Consider the following 21,531-nt stretch of genomic DNA (forward strand, 5'->3'; position numbering starts at 1 on the left):
CAAATGTTGACACTTTCTGGGAATGGTGGGGAGCTGGAAAAATCATAGGTTCTCAGCAGAAAAGAAATGCCCTGAAGGGGCAGCAAGCTCCAATCAATCCAGCACTGCACATCTGACCATGAGCTATTTGAGAAAGTTAGCAAAGCAAGAGCTCCAAATGCTAGGTTCTCATTACAGCCTCACCCTGTGCTAATTCTTTCCTTTTTGCCTGGCTTTCACTGCAATATTTCCCTGAAGCATCCTGCCCTTGGATTTTTGTCTCTAATCTGTTCAGCGGAAGGCAGGGGCACACCATCCTGCTCTGAATAATTGGGGATATTATGCCTTTTGATTTGGAGGTTTTTTCTTCCTCCAGCACAAGCCAGGAAGATTGTAAAAAGCAGAGCAACCCAATGGTTAGAAAGTTAAATTGCAGCAGGCTGAAAAGGTCACAGCAGGATGGCACATCACTACCGTGAGTGGAAATGCAGTCTAAGAGGCACTGAAATTCAGAGATAGGAAGACAAGGAGAAAATAGCTCAACACAATTTCCTGCTTGTCAAGATGTAATGGGAACTGGCAGCTGTAGAAATTTAACTCCTTGTTACAGCCCTGGGGTCTGTCACCAGTCATAGATGGGTGCTGAAATGACCCAGGTATGCCCAGCTCCTCTGGATAACCCAGCCACCTGACCTGTGTGTTTGCTGCCCAACCATGTTAACTGCGAAATACCAGCCTAAGGGAGGCAGCTACATGAGGCAGGGAAAATTCCCTTGGAGAACTTTCTGTCCTGGACTATGGTCACAAAACCCCTTGTCTCTCCATCAGAGCAATTTAGCCTCTTTTTAGGGTCTAAGACTAACTGAGGTACATCTGCTTGATTCATCTCAGGGAGTCTTCCATCTCAGACCCTGAACCCCCCTCAAACCCATGCCAATCTGTCGTAAAGAAGCCCCTTTTAGGGGCTATCAATGGAGTGGGTGCAGCAGGGCATCAAGCAACCATTATACCCCATCTGTCACACACACACGCTTGGGCAGGGCTTGCAAGTACAGCTGGGTGAAATTTTCCCTCCAAAACTTTTTTCAGTGAAAAGTGCAGATTCAGTGACATCAAAATGTTGTGAATGTGTGAGACAAAGTGGGTGAGGTGATCTCTTTTATTGGACCAACTTCAATTGATGAGAGAGACTTCAGGTCCTCAGCTCTGTGTAGCTCAAAAGCATGTCTCTCTCATCAACCAAAGTTGGTCCCTTAAAAGATATTACCTCACCCACCTTGTCTCTCTAATATCCTGGAACTGACAAAGAATCATAGAGTATCAGAGTTGGAAGGGACCTCAGGAGGTCATCTAGTCCAACCCCCTGCTCAAAGCAGGACCAATCCCCAACTAAATGGCTACAACACTGCAGACAACATTGTGAATTTGTATCTGTTTCATTGAATTGTTTCTGTGGGGGGAAAAAAACCCAAAACAAACAAATTCCAAAAAAGTTGAAACGTTCTGTTGTGATATTTTTGAAACAAAACATTTTGATAAGACTTGGAGCACGGGGGAAGTTGCAGAAGCTTTCTAGGAGAGAAGGAATGTTGTGCTTTTAAATTGTTGTGGTTTTTAAAAAGGGTAAATGCGATATCCTGGGAAATTATAGGCCTGTCAGTGTGACATCGATCCCGGGCAATATAATGAAGCGGTTGATAAGGGACTTGATTAATAAAAAACTAAAGGAGGGTAAAGAAATTAATACAAATCAACATGTGGTTTATGGAAAATAGATCCTGCCAAAATGACTTAATATCTCTTTTTGCTAAGATTACAAGTTTTGCTAATAAAGTTAGTAGTGTTGACGTCATATACAATATGCTTTTTAATACGGCTAAAATGTAAATATATACATCTGGGAACAAAGAATGTAGGCCATACTTACAAGATGGGGACTTTATCCTGGGAAGCAATGACTCTTGAAAAGATTTGCGGTTCCTTTTGGGTAATCAGCTGAACATGAGCTCCCAGTGTGATGGTGTGGCCGAAAGAGTTAATGCGATCCTGGGATGGATAAATGGGGGAATCTTGAGTAGGAGTAGAGAGGTTATTTTAGCTCTGTATTTGGCACTGGTGTGACTGCTGCTGGAATAGTCTGTCCAGTTCTGGTGTCCACAATCCAAGAAGGATATTGATAAATTGGATGGGGTTCAAAGAAGATCCATCAGAATGATTAAAGGTTTAGAAAACAGGCCTTACACTGATAGATTCAAGGAGCTCCATCTACTTAGCTTAACAAGGAGAAGGTTAAGGACTGATTTGATTACAGACTATAAGTACCTACATGGGGAACAAATAGACTCAAAGACTTAAAGGCCAGAAGGGACCATCATGATCATCTAGTCTGACCTCCTGCACACTGCAGGCCACAGAACCTCACGCACCCACTCCTGTAGTAGGCCCATATATTTAATAATCTTAAATCGAGCAAAGGAAGTTATAACATGATACAATGGCTGGAAGCAGAAGCTAGATAAATTCAGGCTGAAATAAGGCGTACATTTTTACCAGTGAGTAATTAATCATGCGAACAATTTACCAAGGATTATGGTGGATTCTTCATCGCTGACCATTTTAAAATCAGGACTGGATGTTTTTCTAAAAGATCTGCTTTAGGAATTAATTTGGGGAAGTTCCCTAGCCTGTGTTATGCAGGAGGTCAGACTAGATGATCACAATGGTCCCTTCTGGCCTGAGACTCTATGAATCTATGAATTCAAAATGGCTTTTGAGAAGTTTCCTTCAGTGGTGTTAATTTTTTTTAAAGTTCGGGTTTGAAATCTAAATGAGATGTTTTGGTCAACCTAAAACATTTTTTTATTTAAACTTTTTGATTTGCGGAAAGATTTGAAAAATTCTGGGTTTGGAACAACCCGAAACAATTAAAAAACAAAATCAGAACAGACAGCACACCATAAAATCAGTTATTTACCCAGCTCTGCTTGCTAGTAGATGGTGGAGAAGGGAATGGTGTTCTAGGAAAAGAACTGGAAAAGTGAAACAGAGAAAAGTGAAGGAGGAGTGGGTAGCAATAGAATAATTAGGAGGCTGTGTGAAAGCCAGCTTCCTCTGCGAGCTGTCTTATAGAGCTGTGGTGAGTGGAACAGACGAATTCAGCTGGCACCCTTCTTCCACACCCTACAACAGCTGTTCTGCAGTAAGGATTTCAGATTAAGGGCCTGTCCCCCAAAACCCAGGTGGAAACTGTGGAGCAGGACTGCCATCAGGAACCCAGGCTCTGTGTGGTAGCTTCCTGGTCTGGAGAGTGGAGGTGGTAGAAGTAACTGGAGAAGAAGCAGAGCGAGAGCTGGAAGAATTCCTGCTTGCTATCCCAAAGTGATCAGAAAACCTTTAAGGGAATGTCTATACCGCACACTAAGCCTGAGCTCTGACTCAGGTTTGAGGCCAAGCCCCTCTTCTGTCCACACACAAATCATAGAACCACAGGGTTAGAAGGGGCCGCAAGGGTCAACTAGTCTTACCTCCTGCCAAGATGCAGGATTTGTTGTGTCTAAAATCAGTCTGACTCAGGTCAGCAAGTACTCAACCCCAGGTTTTAGAACCCTGCTTAGGTCAGAGCCTGAGTCCCACTGAGCCTTGGGGTCCAAGACCTGTCATTTTGCAGTGTGGACGCAAATCAAACCACAGACCTGAATGGGAAGGTCTGAATAGTGCAGTATGGACATGTTAGCACAGCTGTGAGACCTGGGGTCCAGCAATTGTAAACCTGGGTTTGCAATGCAATGTGGATGCTCAAGCATGGGCTTGGAAACTCCATGTTCACAAGCCCAGGTCCCACAGACCTAGGTTTACAATGTAAACCTAGATAACAGTGTATATAAAGGTTTAAATCCCTGTTTCCCATTGTGTGCTCTAACCCTGTTGTTTCTCAGGCTTGTCTGTCTAACTGGAGATTGTTAAAGAGATCCTCAGCTTTAATAGCTCTATCTACATTTTCTGATTCATTAGTTTTCCTAATATAAACGTTTCCTGCTTGTTCTCAGCAGGATAATAAAATGAAGAGAGAGTGCCATTTCTGTACACCCTCTCAGGACCTCCTTTATTTAGCCTGCCTCTTCCAGCTTCATGTGTGTGTATACACTTGCCCATAATGACAAGGGATGGAATAAATCCAGGATAACCTGGGTGGGGATAAGAGCAAATAGAGCAGCAGTGCCTGGCCAGGTGGAACCTGCTGTGTGCAGGTCATGAGCTGGGCTAGGTTCCCCTTCCTTGAGTTCTTGTTCACAATTGAGGGTTTTGATGCAGTGAGGTTAATTTTCAATCATGACTGCCTAAATAGGATGGCCAAATCCCCCTTAAGCACTCACATTCTATGCCTAAAAGCCTGTTTCAATTTAAATACCTGAATGTGAGATTTTTTTTTAGGTCTGTGTGTGGAAATCAGGCGTGAAACAATTGAAAGTTCATGTTTAAATAACTTCCCAAAGAACACGGTGGGAGCAATCAGGCTACTATGGAAATGACCCATTCTGTCCTGGCTCAAGTCTTACCAAAATGAGTAGTTCACAGTCCCCTCCAATTCTTTCTGACCTTGGCATTACCTCATTTTTGGCATCCCCAACAGTTGGTGTGCGTAGTAATGGAAAGGAAAATGCATGGGATTATATACGGTAGGGAACAAACCTATACTGCAGAGAGGATGAGCTAAGGAATGCTGCATTGTTTAGAACATTTAAAGTTAGATTGGGCAAAGCACTGCAGAATTCGTGACTAGAGGTGACTATTCTCCACAGGCAGGTGTTTGCTCAGGATGACTACAGAGGTGTTTTCCATCTGTGACTTCTCTGATTCTACGTGTTATTTTGCTATCTGATAGACTCAAGTGGGCCACATTGTTCTGCTGGCATTACATCATTGGAGAGTTTGGCCCAGATGAATTTAAGGAGACTCTTCAACTTGGACTGTGTCCCATAGAACTCTCCTCATCACGTCCCTTTTAAAGAGCTAGATCATTTTAATCTCTCCTGGAAATGGCCTCTCCTCTCCCAGTGACACTAATGGTTGGTTGCTTTGATTTACAACCTAGATACTGGAACTCCCTAAGGAATCTGGTGGTCTCCTTGCTGAACTCCATGAAATCCATCATCAGTTTGCTCTTCCTGCTCTTCCTGTTCATTGTGGTGTTTGCTCTGCTGGGAATGCAGCTCTTTGGAGGACAGTAAGTGTAGTGTGTTCCTCATATCAAAGCAGTCCCTGAGGAAGGCAAAAGGCTGGCAGGGACTGGATGGCTCAGAGGATTTTGCAAATCTGGTTTAAATTCTTTCATGTGGAAAATTTTCCTACTGGAACATAGTTTTATTGAACCTGAGATTTCTTTTTTATGGGACAATGCCAGTTTTTATGAATAAGTTCAGCTTTCCAAACAGAAATGTCAAAACAAGCATTTTTGTTTCAAACTGACATTTTGAAAGAAACGAAGAGCATTTGTTTCGTTTAAAGATAAATTTGTAATTTTGTTCTTTAAAAAAAAATCAAAACAAAATGACATTTTATGTTGAAATGTCCGTAATTTCATTTAGTTTACTTTCAGGTGGATATTTCTGATTTAAAACTTTTGGAATTATTTGTTCCACAAATTTTTTTAATATTTTGATTTTTCCATTCCCATTTAGGAATTGAAATTAATTTAAAAAATGTTGGAATTTCCACTGAGACGAAAATGCCATTTTCTTAACAGTTTTGCTAAACACACCTCGCTTGGGTTATGTCTGCATTGCACTTTCGGCAGTAAAAACACACCCAGACCGACAAAAGTTTTACTGACGAAAAGCATCGGTGTGGACAGCACTTTCTCTGTGGGAGACACTCTCCCGCTGACAAAGCTACTGCCCCTCATTCAGGGTGGTTTTATTTTGTGAGGTCTCCCGCCGACAAAGAGCAGCTACACTGTATGCCTTACAGTGGCGAGGCTTTAGCGGCCCACCTGTGAGGCTGTAAGCTGCGCAGTGTAGACATAGCCTTACTTAACATACTGCATCCCTTCCTGAAACTGACCAGATTATGTCTATGTGGAGCAAATGTTGTCTTCTGACTCTGGTGATAGAGAATTATGAGAGCATAGAATTTTTTTTCCCTAGACTATTTAATTTTTAATTTTTATTTCCTGCTTAGGTTTAATTTTCAAGACGAAACACCGACCACAAACTTCGATACATTCCCTGCTGCCATCCTCACTGTGTTCCAGGTAAAGATGCCTCCTTTATTGGGTGCTCACTAGAAAGGAACCTTTTAGACATCTTTTGGTTCCCAATGGAGGTGATGTCCCTCAAGCTATCTGGAATTTAGGAAAGGAGAAAGTAATTTTTGTTTGCTCATAGCCTACTGTTTATTAGAGAAGAGCTTCTCACAACGTGCCGTGGGATTACAATGCACACATTTAACGATGAAATGATCCATTAAAATAAACGCTGAGGGACTCTTTGAAATTCAGGCAAACAGAATTCTTTTATGGGGAAAATGGACTGTCACTTTTTACAGACAAAAGCATAATCCAAGGACTAGAGGAAGCCCTCCAGCATTCTTCACGAGGTCACCTCCACAGTACCTTACACTGCAATGGGACTACTCATGTGTTGTCCTCTGCACAGCATCTATAACGGCATAATGTAGCAAATGAGCATACAATGACCCGCTTCCATTTCCTCCTGCAGTTGCCATAAGTTAATGAGGAGAGTTGCTGGAGAGGGGCCTGAGGCGCTGAGGAAATCAGATAGCATTTTACACTACCAAGGTTGCGGGATAAGACTGGATAAGAATTAAAATCCGTGGGGGAGCCAGGAAAGAGTCATCAATCTTAGGCAACATGATGTGATGGTACGGGAGAGCTGCAGCTCAGGTTTGAAGGCGCTGATGCTGCAGCAGCTCCATGCCTGACACTATTACAGAATCACTTGCTCAGTAAGAGAAATGGGAAATTTTACACTACTTTTTCTCCTCTCACATGATAAAGACACTGCGCAATAGGGCTTCTGTGGGATGAGAGTGAGTCTTTGCAGATCATTTGTGAAATTTATGTAAAAGTAAGTGTAAAATGGCAACACAAGATAAACTCAGTGAAATTTTGAAGCCAGCTTCTGCTACCCTGTTCATTCTGATGAAGTAATTTGATGTCATGTTTCCCCCAGCACACACACAACCATTCAGAACACTGTAATAAGGGCTCCCCAAACCCAGCATTAGACCTTGCCTCTGCCTCAGTTTCCCTACTCTCATACAAGCCAGTGGGCCAACTCACTGGCCAATGCATCAATGGCTACATATATACTTGGAGCCAGGGGTGTGATTTCCAGCTGGCATAGATATACCCCAAGTGTAGATGTAGCCAATGACACTCCCACCAGTGTCAGTTTTTCAGTCCCTTTTTACCAGCAAAGCATTTATTGCTCAGACACAAATATAGATGAACATCAGTTGAAACAGGTAAACTACATCCTGCCCCTACTCCCTCCTAAGGCCTCAGAGAGCTTCTGCTGCTGCCCACACAGCAGGTATCCCCAACCAGGTCTTTCACCCAGCTGGCACATCCAGCCCTCCCTTCCAGATCCTTTCCCTAATCTCGAGTCTGCTGTAGGAGCCACTCTACTCCCTCCAGCTCTCCCTCTGAACTCAGGCTGCCCTTTGTATCCCAGCAGGAGTGTTTGAGTCACAGTCTTCTATCATGTGACCCAGGGTGTTGTAGCAAATTGCTACATCTCTGTACTCCAGCAATCAGGTAGAATGCATTCAGCAGCTCAGCAAGAAGTGTTTACAACAACATTAGACCCAGAGACAGTTTATAAACCAGAAAGACCTCTGTTAGCTGTTCATCCAGCACTACTTGAGGATTGCCACTTAAATAATTATATGCTGCTAGCTTGTAAGAGGTAGACCATTGACGGGTGCCTGAGGGGATATGGAATATTGGAGACAGGATGCTATTGAACTTTGGCTCTGCTGAGGGATGTTTTATTCAGTGGCTAAGCTTCAGTGACCCTCTGCTTTTGGCCACTTTAGCTGTCTTCTTTTCTGAGTAGCATTGCTGGGTTTAAATTCATTCAGGTCCTGGTTCAGAAAGCATCCCCATTCAGGACAACACCTTAAGTATGTGCTTCAATGCTTTCCTGAATTGGCATCCCAGTCTTTGACATCACTAACACACACTAGTCAGTCTATTATTATTATGGAGCAGATTTTAAAAGCTATTCTTATTCTATCATCTGATGGCTGTTCAGCCAAACCTTTGCATTCAATATTGAGCAGTGCCGGACAAACTAATCACCATAGACCATCTGGGAAGTTTTGCCCATTTATATTTCTGCAAATGTTCCATAAAACAAATGTTGATGTTTGTGACTTTTTTCCATATTCCAAATGATCTGGCAAATAGTGTGAGCTGCTCACAGATCATTTCCCACAGCTCTTGGCGTGAGTATTCACTAGTCGTGATTTGCTATGCAATCTGTGATTGGCTTCCTAAGTCACATGATATTTCTGCTTCCTGACTGGATGATTCCAAAAGCCACAAATAGCTTTCCAGTCAGGTTAGCAATCCTCCAGGATTGCCCTAGAGCCTCCAATTGTCATGTGATGAAACCTCCAGGAATATGTCCAACCAAAACTGGCAACCCTGCTTTCCAGTTGACCCCGAACACTTCCATCCTGATTTTTCATGCATATGCCTGTTTCCCCAGCTCCTTCTCTTTCCATGAACATTCTTGTGAACCAAATTCACTCACATGAATGGTTCTGGAAAGCAAACGAAAGCAGATGCAAATTCATGGGAATTATTTGAATAAGTGTTTTTGAATCCTGTTTTGTAGAACTCATCCAGCACTAGTGCTGAGAGACCAATGGCCAGAGCCAGGTACTCAAGTTACTCTGGTATAAATCCAGAGTAAATCCATTGACTGGGGTTACTTCAGATTTACACTGATGTAACTGAGACCAGAATCCCTGTCCCTAAGTGGTCATTAGGATGTACACATTGCACTATACTTCCTCGTCTGCCATAAGAATCATCATCGTCCCTCAGAGCCTTTCCCGAGATCCGGAGCTGGTGGGCAGTCTCTGAAATTTGAAATTCTCTCTAGTATATGGTTCACATGTGGGTCGTGATTGCTAACAATACATCACGTTTTATTTTCTTACTAAATACAGACCACTGAAATGTTCTGTTAGTGGGTTGGAGTACTGAATTCCAAAACCCATTTCCTAATGCCGTAGGAAGTACTATAGTTAAAATCTTCCATACAGGGCAGGCAGAACACTAGGTGCACAAAGTTACTGAAAACACAAACAAAGTTGTTGAAAAATGGGGATGGCAGAGGCTCGGAAGAGTGAAAGTTTTGGTGTGGAATAAGCACCTAGTAGTTGTGATGCATATCAAAGCCTGAGACCAATTCATTGATTGCTATTTGTTTAGATATTATTCATGTTCTATTTATTGTTGTTGTGCCAGCATCCAAAGTCTACGATCAGGATCTGGGTCCCATTGTGTTGGGCCTTGTACAAGCACATAGGTAGTCACAGTCCCTCACCTACGAACCCAAGGTTCCTCCTCCTCCCCCCGATTATATTCTCCATTTAGATTCTGTGTTGGGTTTTGTGCTTCTCTGGCCTGGTGGTTGCTGTCTGCAACATTTGGCTGTCTGTGGCATCTTGTGGTCAAAGACGGCAGGAAGAAGCAGGTGCTGACCAGAACCCCGTGTAACCCATACACCTTCTGGGTGTGGTGTTCTGTCCCATCTAGTGGCACTGAGACCACTTAAAAAGAGAGAGATAAAATGAGTCTGCTCTACAGCCTTAGCTAACAGCCAGTTGGTGTTTAGCTTACGTGGTAGAGGCTCACGCACTAAGCTCCAGAGGTCCCCGGTTCGATCCCACCCGTTGACAGACCAGGGTCTGTTGTCATTGCACCTACTGTTACTGACAAACCACAATGGTGGGGCTACCAAGTGTCCAGTGTCTCCTGTGACACTCATGTCTGCCTCAGCCCCATCACACCTTCGTGCAGCCCTGTAGGATCGAGTAGGGAGGCAATAGGGTTTCCCTAGCTGTTTCTCCTCCAGGTCACTAGGGCTGCTGTAAGGGTAAATTGTAGCTTAGCTGCCTCTTTCCCTCCACTCTGATTGTTCCCCGGCTGCAGCCAAGCTGCATGGAGCAGCCAGGAGGAGGAAGCAGCTGTGGCTGGTAGCCTGGTGCTGTGCTGCTGGCCAGGGAGAAGGGTGGGAAGAAGAGGGGAGATTGGGGCAGGCGAGTAGGAAGCAGGTTCCACAGTTGCTCCTTGAGGCTGCTGGATGGTGCTTGCTGAGCAAAAATCCAGATGGCCTCTCTGCCCACCCCTCTCACTGCTCAGCCTGTTGGCACTCTGCCAGGGGAAAGCGTGGAGCTGAGATGAGAGCAATGAAGCTGGCTGAAAAAGAAGGCGAGGGATTCACTGCTGGGCTCTGCCTCCCATCCATTGCCAACACACCCACTTCCTCTAGCTGCTCCCTGGTACCTCCTCAGCATCCTCCCAGCTACCCCAACACCTGCCAGCTAGCTCCCCTCACCCCCCAGCTCCCCCACCTGACCCCCAGCACCCACCAGATATTACTCAGGAATCCCCCAACTGTCCCATGGCACACTGCCCAGGTATCCCCTCCCTAGCACCCCCAAATTCAAACATCTTCCAGTTACCCCAGACACAACCCACAGCCAGGGTACCTCCTGCATCAGGAGACATCTGCTTCCATCTGCCTTTGCCCCATAGGCAGCCAATAGTGTTCCCCCCTGCCAGAGACAGGCTCTTCTCCTGACCCCTGTGGGGTGAAGTCAGTGACTCTCTCCCATCCATGGGAAACATCACAGGTGGAGCTATGGCAACCTTGGCGCCTATGCATGACTGGCTAATAGAAGAAGACTGAAAATTCCACTGGGCTGGCCTGGCCAGGGCATATGGGAGTAGAATAATAGAATATCAGGGTTGGAAGGGACCTCAGGAGGTCATCTAGTCCAACCCCCTGCTCAAAGCAGGACCAATCCTCAATTTTTGCCCCAGATCCCTAAATGGCTCCCTCAAGGCTTGAACTCACAACCCTGGGTTTAGCAGGCCAATGCTCAAACCACTGAGCTACCACTTCTGCAAGCGGGCAGTCTTCGCTCTGTCTCCTGCCGTCAACCTCACAGTGCCGGTGCTGCCAGGCAGCAGAAAACAGGCAGCCCCAGGGTCCGCTGAGGGAAGGCGTTTTGAGGCGGGAATAGGACTAAGGCGCAGCCATTAAGTGCTGCTACTGGTCTCCTGCTGCCAGTGGTCCCAGGTACTCCTCAGCCCTCGTGGCAGACCACAGCTGTCTCTGGTTACAGGGCCCTCTCATGGGTCCTTGGGTCCTAACGTTGGGTCCAAGGGCCTCCTCCCAGCCCAAGGTTTGGATTTGTGGATCCATGAATCCTGCCTCAAACCACCTCCAGCTGGCTGGAAGGAATTTTATGAAGTCTGGTAGATAATACCTATTTTCTCTGCTGGACCTCCCAATAATCACTATACCACTTTGGTTTTATCTAAACCAAAATAGTTTAAAGGATGTATTTTAAGGAATGTAACTGACTGGAGTTCTCAGAAGGAATCTCTCCCTATCCTCTTAAGGGAGGCAGAAAAAAATGCAAGCAACTGCCAGTTTTAGGTAGATATGTATATGGTGTTGTAGCCATGTTGGTCGAGACAGGGTTGCAGTTTATCTGCAGAAGGGGCTTCTAGAAACTATTATGGGCAAAAGAAAGCTAAATAGCCTGAAGGTGTTGGACAGGTTTCTGGCACACCCCGTTGCAGTGACCTTCTTATCAGTAGATTTCCCTTTGAGGGTCTGTGCCCATGGCAGTGTATAAATGATGCTTAAACTCTCCAATCCTTTGCTCATCTCTCTCTCTCTCTCTCTCATATTTAACTACCCAGATACTGACTGGTGAAGACTGGAATGCAGTGATGTATCATGGGATAGTATCACAAGGTGGTGTCCACTCAGGAATGTTCTCTTCCATTTACTTCATCGTCCTGACTTTGTTTGGTAACTGTATCCTTGCACTTCAGTATGACTTGTCCATGGTATGACATGCCGTCTCTCACTGGCCAATCAGCATTCAGGATTTTCCAGGCTTCTGAAGTGCTGGAAGGCAATGTAGTGTAGTGGGTGAAGCCCAAGTCTGGGAGTCAGGACACTTTGGTGCTGTGCTGACTTTGCCACTGGCTTACTGGGTGACCTTATGTAATTCACTTAGGGCTTGCCTCTGCACAGACCTGCTCCAAACACTAAATTAGTTTTAATTCATACCTTTTGGTATTTCACTGCAAGTCTGTGTGTGGACACTTACTTCAAATTAAGATTGAATTTAGGCCAGGGGAAAAATAATTTAAGATAAATCCAAATAGAACCTTTTAGCGTGAAGTGTGTCCACACACATACTTGCACTGAAATGAAATCCAATGTAGGCTAGGTCTACACTACAGCCTAAGCCGGCAAAACTTATGTCACGCAGGGGTGTGAATATTCCACCCTCTGAGCGACAGAAGTTACACCGGCATAAGCACTCGTGCACACAGCACTATGCCGGCGGGAGACTTTCTTGCGCCAACATAGCTTATGCCACTCGCATAAATCAGTAGGAGTTTTGCCTGAGTAAGGACTGCAGGATCTGGATTCAATAAAATGCACCATCATGCATGCCACAGCCTACTTCTCTAATAAACGGAGTATTTTAATTATTCAGTGTCAAATTATCTGATCACGTATTAATTTATTAGTATACATTGAAGCCTCCTACTTTTAGCAAATTCTAATCTCAAAAAAACTCCAGAAAATATTTATTAGGTCACCAAGTCACCACACTCATACCATATGGATTAGATTTCTCTTTAGACCTTGTGATTTGGTACTGCTGTTATGTACTGTGATAAAGTAATTGCATACTTAGTAATAAATTACAGGGGTGAAAAATTGTTCACTAAAAGCAAGTTAGAAGTGTGCTTTTCAGCCCTGGTTCAACAAACAACACATCTAGTTTATGCATATTGTACCATTCAGTGTGTAGAGCATCTTCATCTGTACCGGGACAGCTGCAGCGCTGTATGTATAGACATGGCCTTCGTTATTTATTTGGTGAATGTTTGAGTGTAAACTACCATGTTCGTGAAACGCTTCAGGGTCTTTGGATGAAAGATCCAATAGCAGGGCAAAGGAGCCTTCACGGGCTGATCAGAGTGCCTCTCAACCGCCTCCCACCTGAGAGAGCCTCTTTAGGCTTAGCGGCCTTTGCTCCAAGTCAAAAAAGATGTTTGTTTGGGAATTTGTATTAAAGGGTGGGTGGCGGGGTGGGGAATAGCTGTATTGAAACAGTCCATAGAGAATCATTTTGGGGGGAAAGGTGAGAAAACAAGATAAGTGCACATTTACAGCAGTGTACCAGCCTTTCATTTTGCACGTTTCTCCATATTCAGTGTGAGGCAATACGATAAGGACCGGCAGATTAAATGGCATCTGAGTTGTACTTGTCACATTAGAGGCTGCCTTCGGAATTACCCAGCTCTAATTCAGACTGTCAGTGAGCAGCAGTATCTACTACATGGAGCCTGGCTCAGTCTTAGCACTAGGGTATCCATCTCATGCAGTGCAGAGACCCCTCTGGAAAGAGGAAGATTTCTGAAATTGGGACTGTAGGTCGGGGGCGGGGGAGGAAGGAAGAGCTGTGGATCTTTAGGGTATGGCATCTGAAAATGAGATGAAAATATAATCACATTGAGAGAGAGAGAGAGAGAGACTGGGAGAAACAGACTGGCTTTTAACCATAAAGACACTGAGATCTAATGCTTTTTAAAAGGATACGGATTCCATTCTTATCCCTTTCTTCCCCCCACCCTCACTAATTCTCTGCTCCAATATACTGATGTCACTCCCCAGAATTCATTAGTTACACCAGCATAAAACTTGTGTAATGGAGCGGCGAATCAGAGCCATAGTGTAGTTTTCAGAGTATTGCTCAATTTGAGTTCCACCAAGGGACAGATTCTCTTCTCTGCACCAGCCCCTTTTGGGCTAATCTGTCAGTGAAAGGCGGGAGGAACTCCCCCTGCACAGGAGCTGTGTGAGACGTGCATCTGGAGCCACTCCAGTACCTGGAGCAGTCCAGAATTAGGGAGGCACAAAAGCCAGAGAGACTTTCTCCAAACTGTCCCAAAGCTGTTGTCCCAACCTGCTTAGGAAGAGCCCTGTCCTTTATGAAATGCTGTGAGGGACATATGGCAAGGGAGAAGAGGAAAGGGTTTCCCATTGGTTGATGCACTGTTTCCTATACTGGTTTTATTTTCATTTCCATGTTACATGCCTTACAGGGCCAACATCATGTTCTTTGTACGCTCCAGCCATCCAACTGTCTTCTTTGTTAGGGATGCAAGGAGGGCCTCTTCCCTGTATGTTTCCACCCATACTCCTCTTGATGTGTGTCTGAAACTTTGGCAAATCCTCACACCTACCTGCTGTACTCTGCGAAGAACAGATGCCATAAAGGGACGCTTTGAAATCTCTTGCACTGTCACTTCTTTGTTGATTTCATTGAATCCAAGAGCAGGTAAAGGGTTAGATTAAAATAATAGTCATTATCTCCAACTCTGGAACATGATTAGCAGCTCAACTAGCTTTATGGGCTGAGCATCCCTAACCAGGAGAATTTTGCACATAAAAGGGACCTCATGATGTGGAACTAACCACTTTAAAGTTCCGTTTTAACTGGCAGACAGTTCCAGCTGAAGATTACACTTGGGGAGAACATTTTTAAAGACATTTTAATAGCCTGAGTCTTTCATTGTTTTAGAGACACAAGATGGGTGAGGTAGTATCTTTTATTGAACCAGCTTCTGTTGATGAAAGAGACAAAGCTTTTGAGCTACTCGGAGCTTTTCTTCAGGTCACTTTCATTATTCGTTCATTTTCATTATTGCCCATTTCGGTGCTCAGTAACGTGCCTCCAGGATTCTCACTCAGCTCATCCAGGAGAGAGCCACTAAAACTTTGCTTCTCATGTCTGTTGCCTGCAATCTGAACTATGTGCAAACAGCGGAATCTTCAGGGCACTATATACATACATAAAAGAAGATATGTCGAGAGTGATTCTTTAATTCCCTGTGCATCCTGCAGGTGAAAATGAGTTCACCGCCATGGAGTTTTTGCATAAATGAAGTACACAGGTGGAGAAGAAAGCCAACTGAAACGTATTTGACATTAAGGAAATCCCTATAACAGGGCTAATTCATCCCAGTGAAGTTCCTGGACCAGGTTCGGATGTGAGATACTGTGCACTGTTGCAAATCTGGAAGAAGACTTCAGTGGAGGTACTCCAGATTTACACCAGTGTAAGTGACATCAGAGTATGGCTTATTTTGTCTCTGTAGAAATATCTCTTCCTAAGTGTTTCAGACCAGTATAATTTGATAGAGTAAATTTGGGATTACTCTGCTCCCTAACCATGTGACTTTATCTCCAATTAACATTCATGAGAATCTGCACAGATTGGGAAGAACAGATGTGGGAAATGTTTTTTTGTTCTGGTTTTAAAGTGTCTCTTTTCCCCTTGATCACTCGGGGAATAGGAGCGGTAAGCCCCTGGTACTCCTGCTGATATTTCAAAAAGGATTTCAATGAGGTCGCTGCCACCTCTGTCTTTCATTGAAATACATTTTTAATGCTTGTGGCATGCAGGGGGCATTCTTTTCATATATCAGGGAAAAGTGAACCATAACTTTCAAATGGCTTATGTTGTGTCAAGTACAACATAAGCAGAAATGTCTGAAAATGAAATATCAATGTAGTCTGCCAAAACCCAACCAACCCACCCTCCCTAATATTTTTTCTAGATGTTAACCATTTGGCGGTGCAAGTAGGTATAACGTGAAGTAATAGACTGGCATTAAGAAAAGAAAAATGATGGTCAGAAACAATATATCTATTATCCTTTAGGGAACAATCCTGCAACAGTCAGATAGTGGATTAGATATGACAGATAATGTCTCTTCTATTTTTAATCCATCAGTTAAGGGGACACTCTTAATTACTTTTTAAACAATAATTTTACTATTTCGTTCCCACTTCTGTCATTTGCAATACCCTCTTAGAAGCTTGAAAAGAACACGTCTTTCCCAACCTGGATTTTCCAGGAGGCAAACCCTAAGGTACCGCCACCCTTTCCCATGGGCGTTTTCGCGGGAGTTGAAATGTACAGGGCTCTTCTCATTTTCCTTACTTGCTTCCCTGGTGTCAGATCAGCTCCGGGAATGTGTGCTCCATCTGGGAGGCTGTGCAGGAGCAAAGCAACAGAAGACATTGCAGTCCCTCTGTAAGGAGTGGCTTTATTTTCAGGTTCTCAGCACCAGCATTTGATGAATTACTGCTTAGGAGAAGGAGGTTCCCCGCCTGCTTCATACATACATCCCTGCCCACCGTGGTCCGTGATCCCATCACTCAGCACAGAGCTGGCCTAAGAATTTGCGGGGGGGAGTCAGTGAGGTGATTCTCCAGGAGACTTAACTGTTCCATTTTACATGAAAGTGTGCTGAGTGGGTGTATCCTTGGCCTCCTGCTTCAATAGTGCAGCCCCGGTGTTTGTATCAGTTTATGTTTTCAAGGATCTTTGCAAGGAAAAGGGCTAGAAACTGGCTTCAAAACCAAAACCAAAATGACCCCCAAACCCTGAGATCCTTGTTTCTATATGTCTAGTTCCACAAAATCCTGGGGCTGGTTCTGTCTCAGTACGTTTAATGGGAGTGGTACTATTGGGATGGAGAAAAGAATCTGGCCTGATATAAGGTAAGGCCTTGTCTATATTCAGTCTTGCTCTGTACAGAAGTGCAACTTTGAATACAATCGAGACCTAGAGGGAGTGTCCTAAATGAAACTTCAAGGCCAAATCTATCCCTCAAAAGCAGCCTGTGATGGCCCTCTCTTTATACTTATGGAGTGAGGACAATGCTGAATGAAGGCTGCTGAATTCAGCTAACCAGCGGATTGCGTTAACTTGTCCAGGAAGATACAATCTGAGCTGAATGCTGAAGTTGTGTGCAATGCTTGATACAACCAGGGCTCCTGCCAAGGTCTTAATGTGACTCGCATGGTCCCAAAGCTCCCATTTTACCAGACTGCATTAGTTTGAAGTTGGATCAAAACTGTGCAACCCTTTAAAAGATATATTGGTGGGGGTTAACAACATTATGTGAGGCTTTTTCTGCCTATGTGTATGTAGGGGATAGGTGTAGGAAGCCAGCTTCGTGATTGCCGTTTAACCCCATTGGCTTTCTGACTGGGTTGCTCGGAGGTGTTTTGAAAGCATTGGGAGCAGCTGAGAGAATTATAGAATATCAGGGTTGGAAGGGACCTCAGGAGGTCATTTAGTCCAACCCCTGCTCAAAGCAGGACCAATCCCCAATTTTTTTTGCCCCAGATCCCTAAATGGTCCCCTCAAGGATTGAACTCACAACTCTGGGTTTAGCGGGCCAGTGCTCAAACCACTGAGCTATCCTTCCCCCACTTCCTACCACTGTGCCTTCATTGGGGTGGCTTGTCTCCCAGTGCCCCTATGTGGATCTTGGGTAGTGCCCTGCCATGGACTCAGGCTCCTTTGGGCGGGGCAGTCGTAAGATTGTTGAGGCCAAACCCTACAATGTGTCTGTGCTTCAGTCACCCAGTTACCTCAGGTGCTGGAGGCTCCTAGTCTCCCTTGGCCAGGGAGACAGTACTTACCCCCTGATGGCTGCCTCAGCTGGTAGGCTAGTGACCCTTCCTCTCAGGTAGGGAGGCAGGTAGCTCTTGCCTCTTTGCCAGTCAGTCCTAAACTGAGCCAGGCTCTCTCCTTTCCTCCCCACTCCAGGCCTGGCATTGACTGCAGGTATAATGGGGCAGGGCTAGGTGGGCCCAAAGGCTCTCTTCATCCCTGCTGTACTGATGGGCAGTTTCTCTGCTTCATCACAGTGTCCCTCAGCATAACTTAGAAATGACCAAGCAGCCTGCTCTGAGCTAGACTGTTGGGAATGGTCCCCAAGGTACCACTCAGCTAGCTGAGCATTGCTGGAGCTCAGGGCGCTCGGAGCACATCCCTCATGTGCCCCGAAGCTGAGGGGTCTGGGCCTGGGTGGTGTAGAGCCAACTACACCAGCTTTATGCCACCACAGATCCCCTGGACACTGGGGAGTCGCAGCTGCCCTACTAGGACAACTGCCTGAGAAGTGCAAAGCACCCACATAGTTAAATGGGTTCTTAACCCAACGTTTCCCTAAATCCTGTCTTAGATTTAGCTGCCATGGAAGGGTCTGCTAACTATACTACACTCCCTTCCTCCTTGCCATACTCCCCTTTATCTCCTTCACTCTTTTCTATCTCATTGCTTTCTCCTGTAAATTATTTGTTCCCTACAGCAGTGCCTTGTGCATCTTTCCCAGCTCACAGACCATGCCAGCAGACACAGCCTAGTTGTTAATTACGTTCTGTCTGCCTAAAATTCCTTCAGGCATTTCAGTTGTTTCTGGTATATTTTCAATTCCTGTCCTAAACTCTTGTGCAACAACTACTGTGTCAAACAACTACAGTGTTTTGCTCTAGTGGATGAAGCAACCCCTACACACACACACACACACACACAGGCATGTACAGTAGTAAATTACTTTGGGATTCTTTAGAGGAAGAAGACTATGCACGTGCAAGATCATCTTCATTATCATGTTAGGATCCCATTCAGCAGATCCATCAATACCTCAGACAGCCATCACGGGACATCTAGAGCTGAACACCGTGTTGTCATATATCTGATATGTTCACAACAGCATGGCATTCTTTCTGAGATGTGATTTTGGATTTGAGGACGTGTTTTGTTTTTGTTTGTTTGCAGCATATGCCCCGCCTTTTCTGTATGTACGATCTTATTTGTAATTTATCCTTCGCTGTATTGCAAACCAATAGCAAAAATGGTCACAATAAAAAAATATGAAGGAACAAGGAGGAGCTGAAATCATAAGCAAAAATGAAAGTGTTCCTCCTAATAATAATTGAAAGAATAACAACAGAGAGGACATATAGTAGGTACCAGTGATAAAGGAAGCAATAATCTCATTGCCATAAGGACTTTATTGTGATAAATTGTATTTTCTTTTAGCTCGTATGTAATATTGCAGTGAGATAAATTTAACTTGAGAAGGCATTTTCCTTTTTAATGGCAACCATTGTATAGTACAGATGGAAGAATGATCTCAGAGCAAACCGCTTTTCAGCTAATGGTTGATATTTAAGTAAGGAGAGAACGAAGAAGGCCAAAAAGTAGGTGTGTGTGTTTGGGCCACCGTGGAGGAGTGGAGAAGCTGGAGGGGAAGAATGGATGAAACTGTGATATCTCGTATGCTGTGGAATAGTCTCCCCGTGCAAGTGATGAAGTTGGGTAATTTATACCTGGATTGACAAAGCACTGGAGAATATTCAGTAGGATGCAATCCTGTGTTGACAGGAGGGGAACTAGATTTTTCCTTTTCCCATGTCTGTAATACTCTGTTTGTTGCAGGCGGTGGTGGTGGTGGTGGGGAAATATAGGTGGAAGATTATGTAACTCATCACTGTGTGAAGATTTTTCCTTAGCCGCTGCCTAAAAGACACACTCCTGAATGTCTTCTTGGCTATTGCTGTCGACAATCTTGCGAATGCACAAGAGTTAACCAAGGTATGTATGAAATATCTGGCTCTTCAACCCGTACTTGTTCCGGAGGTCCTGTGGTATGTGATCTCCATTCTGCAAATGTGACTAATGAATTCTTATTGCATTCTCCCCTTATGACCCTAAAATTCTGTATAGGCCACTGGTGATGGATCTAAATGACTTGTCCTACTCCAGCCAACCTCTGGTGGCCTTGAGATTTCTCTGCAAGTGTCATGCTCCTGTGGCACCTTTATTTGCCCATTTCCATTGCTGTAGCCCTTATTTAGGGAGTTGATTTTGAAACATACATTCCTTTTTGCTTAATAACGAAGACTGTGCCTGTGCATCTTTGTACCTCTGAGCCCTCCTTAGTCTTTAGATTCCCTTTTATTATTATTATTATTTTATTTTATAGAGTGGGTAGTGAGCACTTTTCCTTGCTATCACACAAAAGTGAAGAAGGACCTCTGGTATTAGCTAGTTTCAGGGGCAGCGGTGAACCAGTTGAAGGTTTTTAGCTGACTCAATAGAATATTTTGAAGTTCTCGCCTGAGGAAATAGAGTGATTCATGTCCTATTGCCTAGTTTGGTGTTCCGTGCTAATACTTCTTCCCTTGCCGAATTTCAGTGCAAATCAGAGAATTAAAATCCTCCAGTCAGGTCTGTGGAAAGCCACTTGCAAAAGGCCTTTACAGAGTTTTAGTCAAGATATTTAAACCTGCCTGCCCCTTGGCAGAGGCAAGAGAAATTTGACACACAGGCCAGAGCATTGGCAGAATGCCAGGACCTGGCAAGAGCTTAAAATGAAGCTGAGGTTAGCTTTACTTTAATACTTCATTTTACATTGGAACATCCCTTATGGGAATATATATATACTCCAGGATTGTGCTGGAAAGGTCCAAAATGCTACAGCTGACCATAGTGTTACTGTTCTGCTTTGGATCATTACTGCAGAATCCTTCTTTGATCTCTCTGGTTTTGTTTACACATTTCTAACTCATTCTCATTGGTGAATAAAATTAACACAAGGCCTGTTGTAATGCTGCTCCCACTGCTACAATGGTGTGTGTCCTGCTAATTAACAAGGAGAAATGCGTTTGTCCAGCACCTAGCGCAACGGGATCCTGGTCCATGACGGGGGCTCCTAGGCACTAAGATAACACAAGAATAAATAATAATATCCCTTGGGGCAGTTATATTTCACAGACTTTTACGGGCTATTCCTTCTGTAGTAAAAAGGATCACTAATCCTTGTGCTTGTTGTACCAGCTGGTGAGAGAGCTTTCCTTGGTAGAGCTGTGACAGTGCTTGCCAGTCAGTGGCATGCTGTGACATTTTCAGTCAGGCATGCAGTTGTACATTGGCGCGCGAGAGGGTGTCCTCTGTGTGGTGTGACCTTGCACATACAGTCATGCTATGCGGAGGATTCCATTTCGTTCTACAAAATGGCGTCCTCCACACAAGTTCAGGGCCAGACAGAATTGTCCTGCAGGCACAGCCAGACTGAAGCATTCAATGCATGCCTTGGAGACACCGACGGCACGCCACTGTTGCCAGTAGTTCAGAGATACCATACATCCCTAATAGTTCTTGCGGTGGGAAGCCAGACTAAAAGAAGGTCCCCTATCCCACCCCAATTCCTGCCACTCAGATCCAAATGCAGTTAACTGTACCATGGTACAGGGCTGTTTTAGGGTTGAACTTTTCTTCTAGTCCTCCCTCTCTTCTCAGCAGCTGCTGCTGAGTGGAGCTTTGTTTCCTGAAAACGGATGTCTGATGTATAGCACAAGAAAGGGATAATGGGTAATAGGGGTA

General features: G+C 44.5%; 1 protein-coding gene across 12 annotated transcripts in view; it reads left to right on the top strand.

Moving 5' to 3' along the window:
- Window positions 1–21,531, top strand: part of CACNA1B (calcium voltage-gated channel subunit alpha1 B) — a 473,291-nt gene that overhangs the window by 312,076 nt on the left and 139,684 nt on the right. For all 12 annotated transcript variants that reach the window (XM_073313889.1, XM_073313878.1, XM_073313882.1 and 9 more), the window contains 4 exons: window positions 5,072–5,203; window positions 6,157–6,229; window positions 11,954–12,071; window positions 19,673–19,740. In XM_073313889.1, coding sequence (XP_073169990.1) covers window positions 5,072–5,203; window positions 6,157–6,229; window positions 11,954–12,071; window positions 19,673–19,740 — 391 coding nt within the window. The remainder of the gene's footprint in view (window positions 1–5,071; window positions 5,204–6,156; window positions 6,230–11,953; window positions 12,072–19,672; window positions 19,741–21,531) is intronic.

Source organism: Lepidochelys kempii, chromosome 16 (assembly GCF_965140265.1).
Source record: "Lepidochelys kempii isolate rLepKem1 chromosome 16, rLepKem1.hap2, whole genome shotgun sequence".
Taxonomy (NCBI): Eukaryota; Metazoa; Chordata; order Testudines; family Cheloniidae; genus Lepidochelys; species Lepidochelys kempii.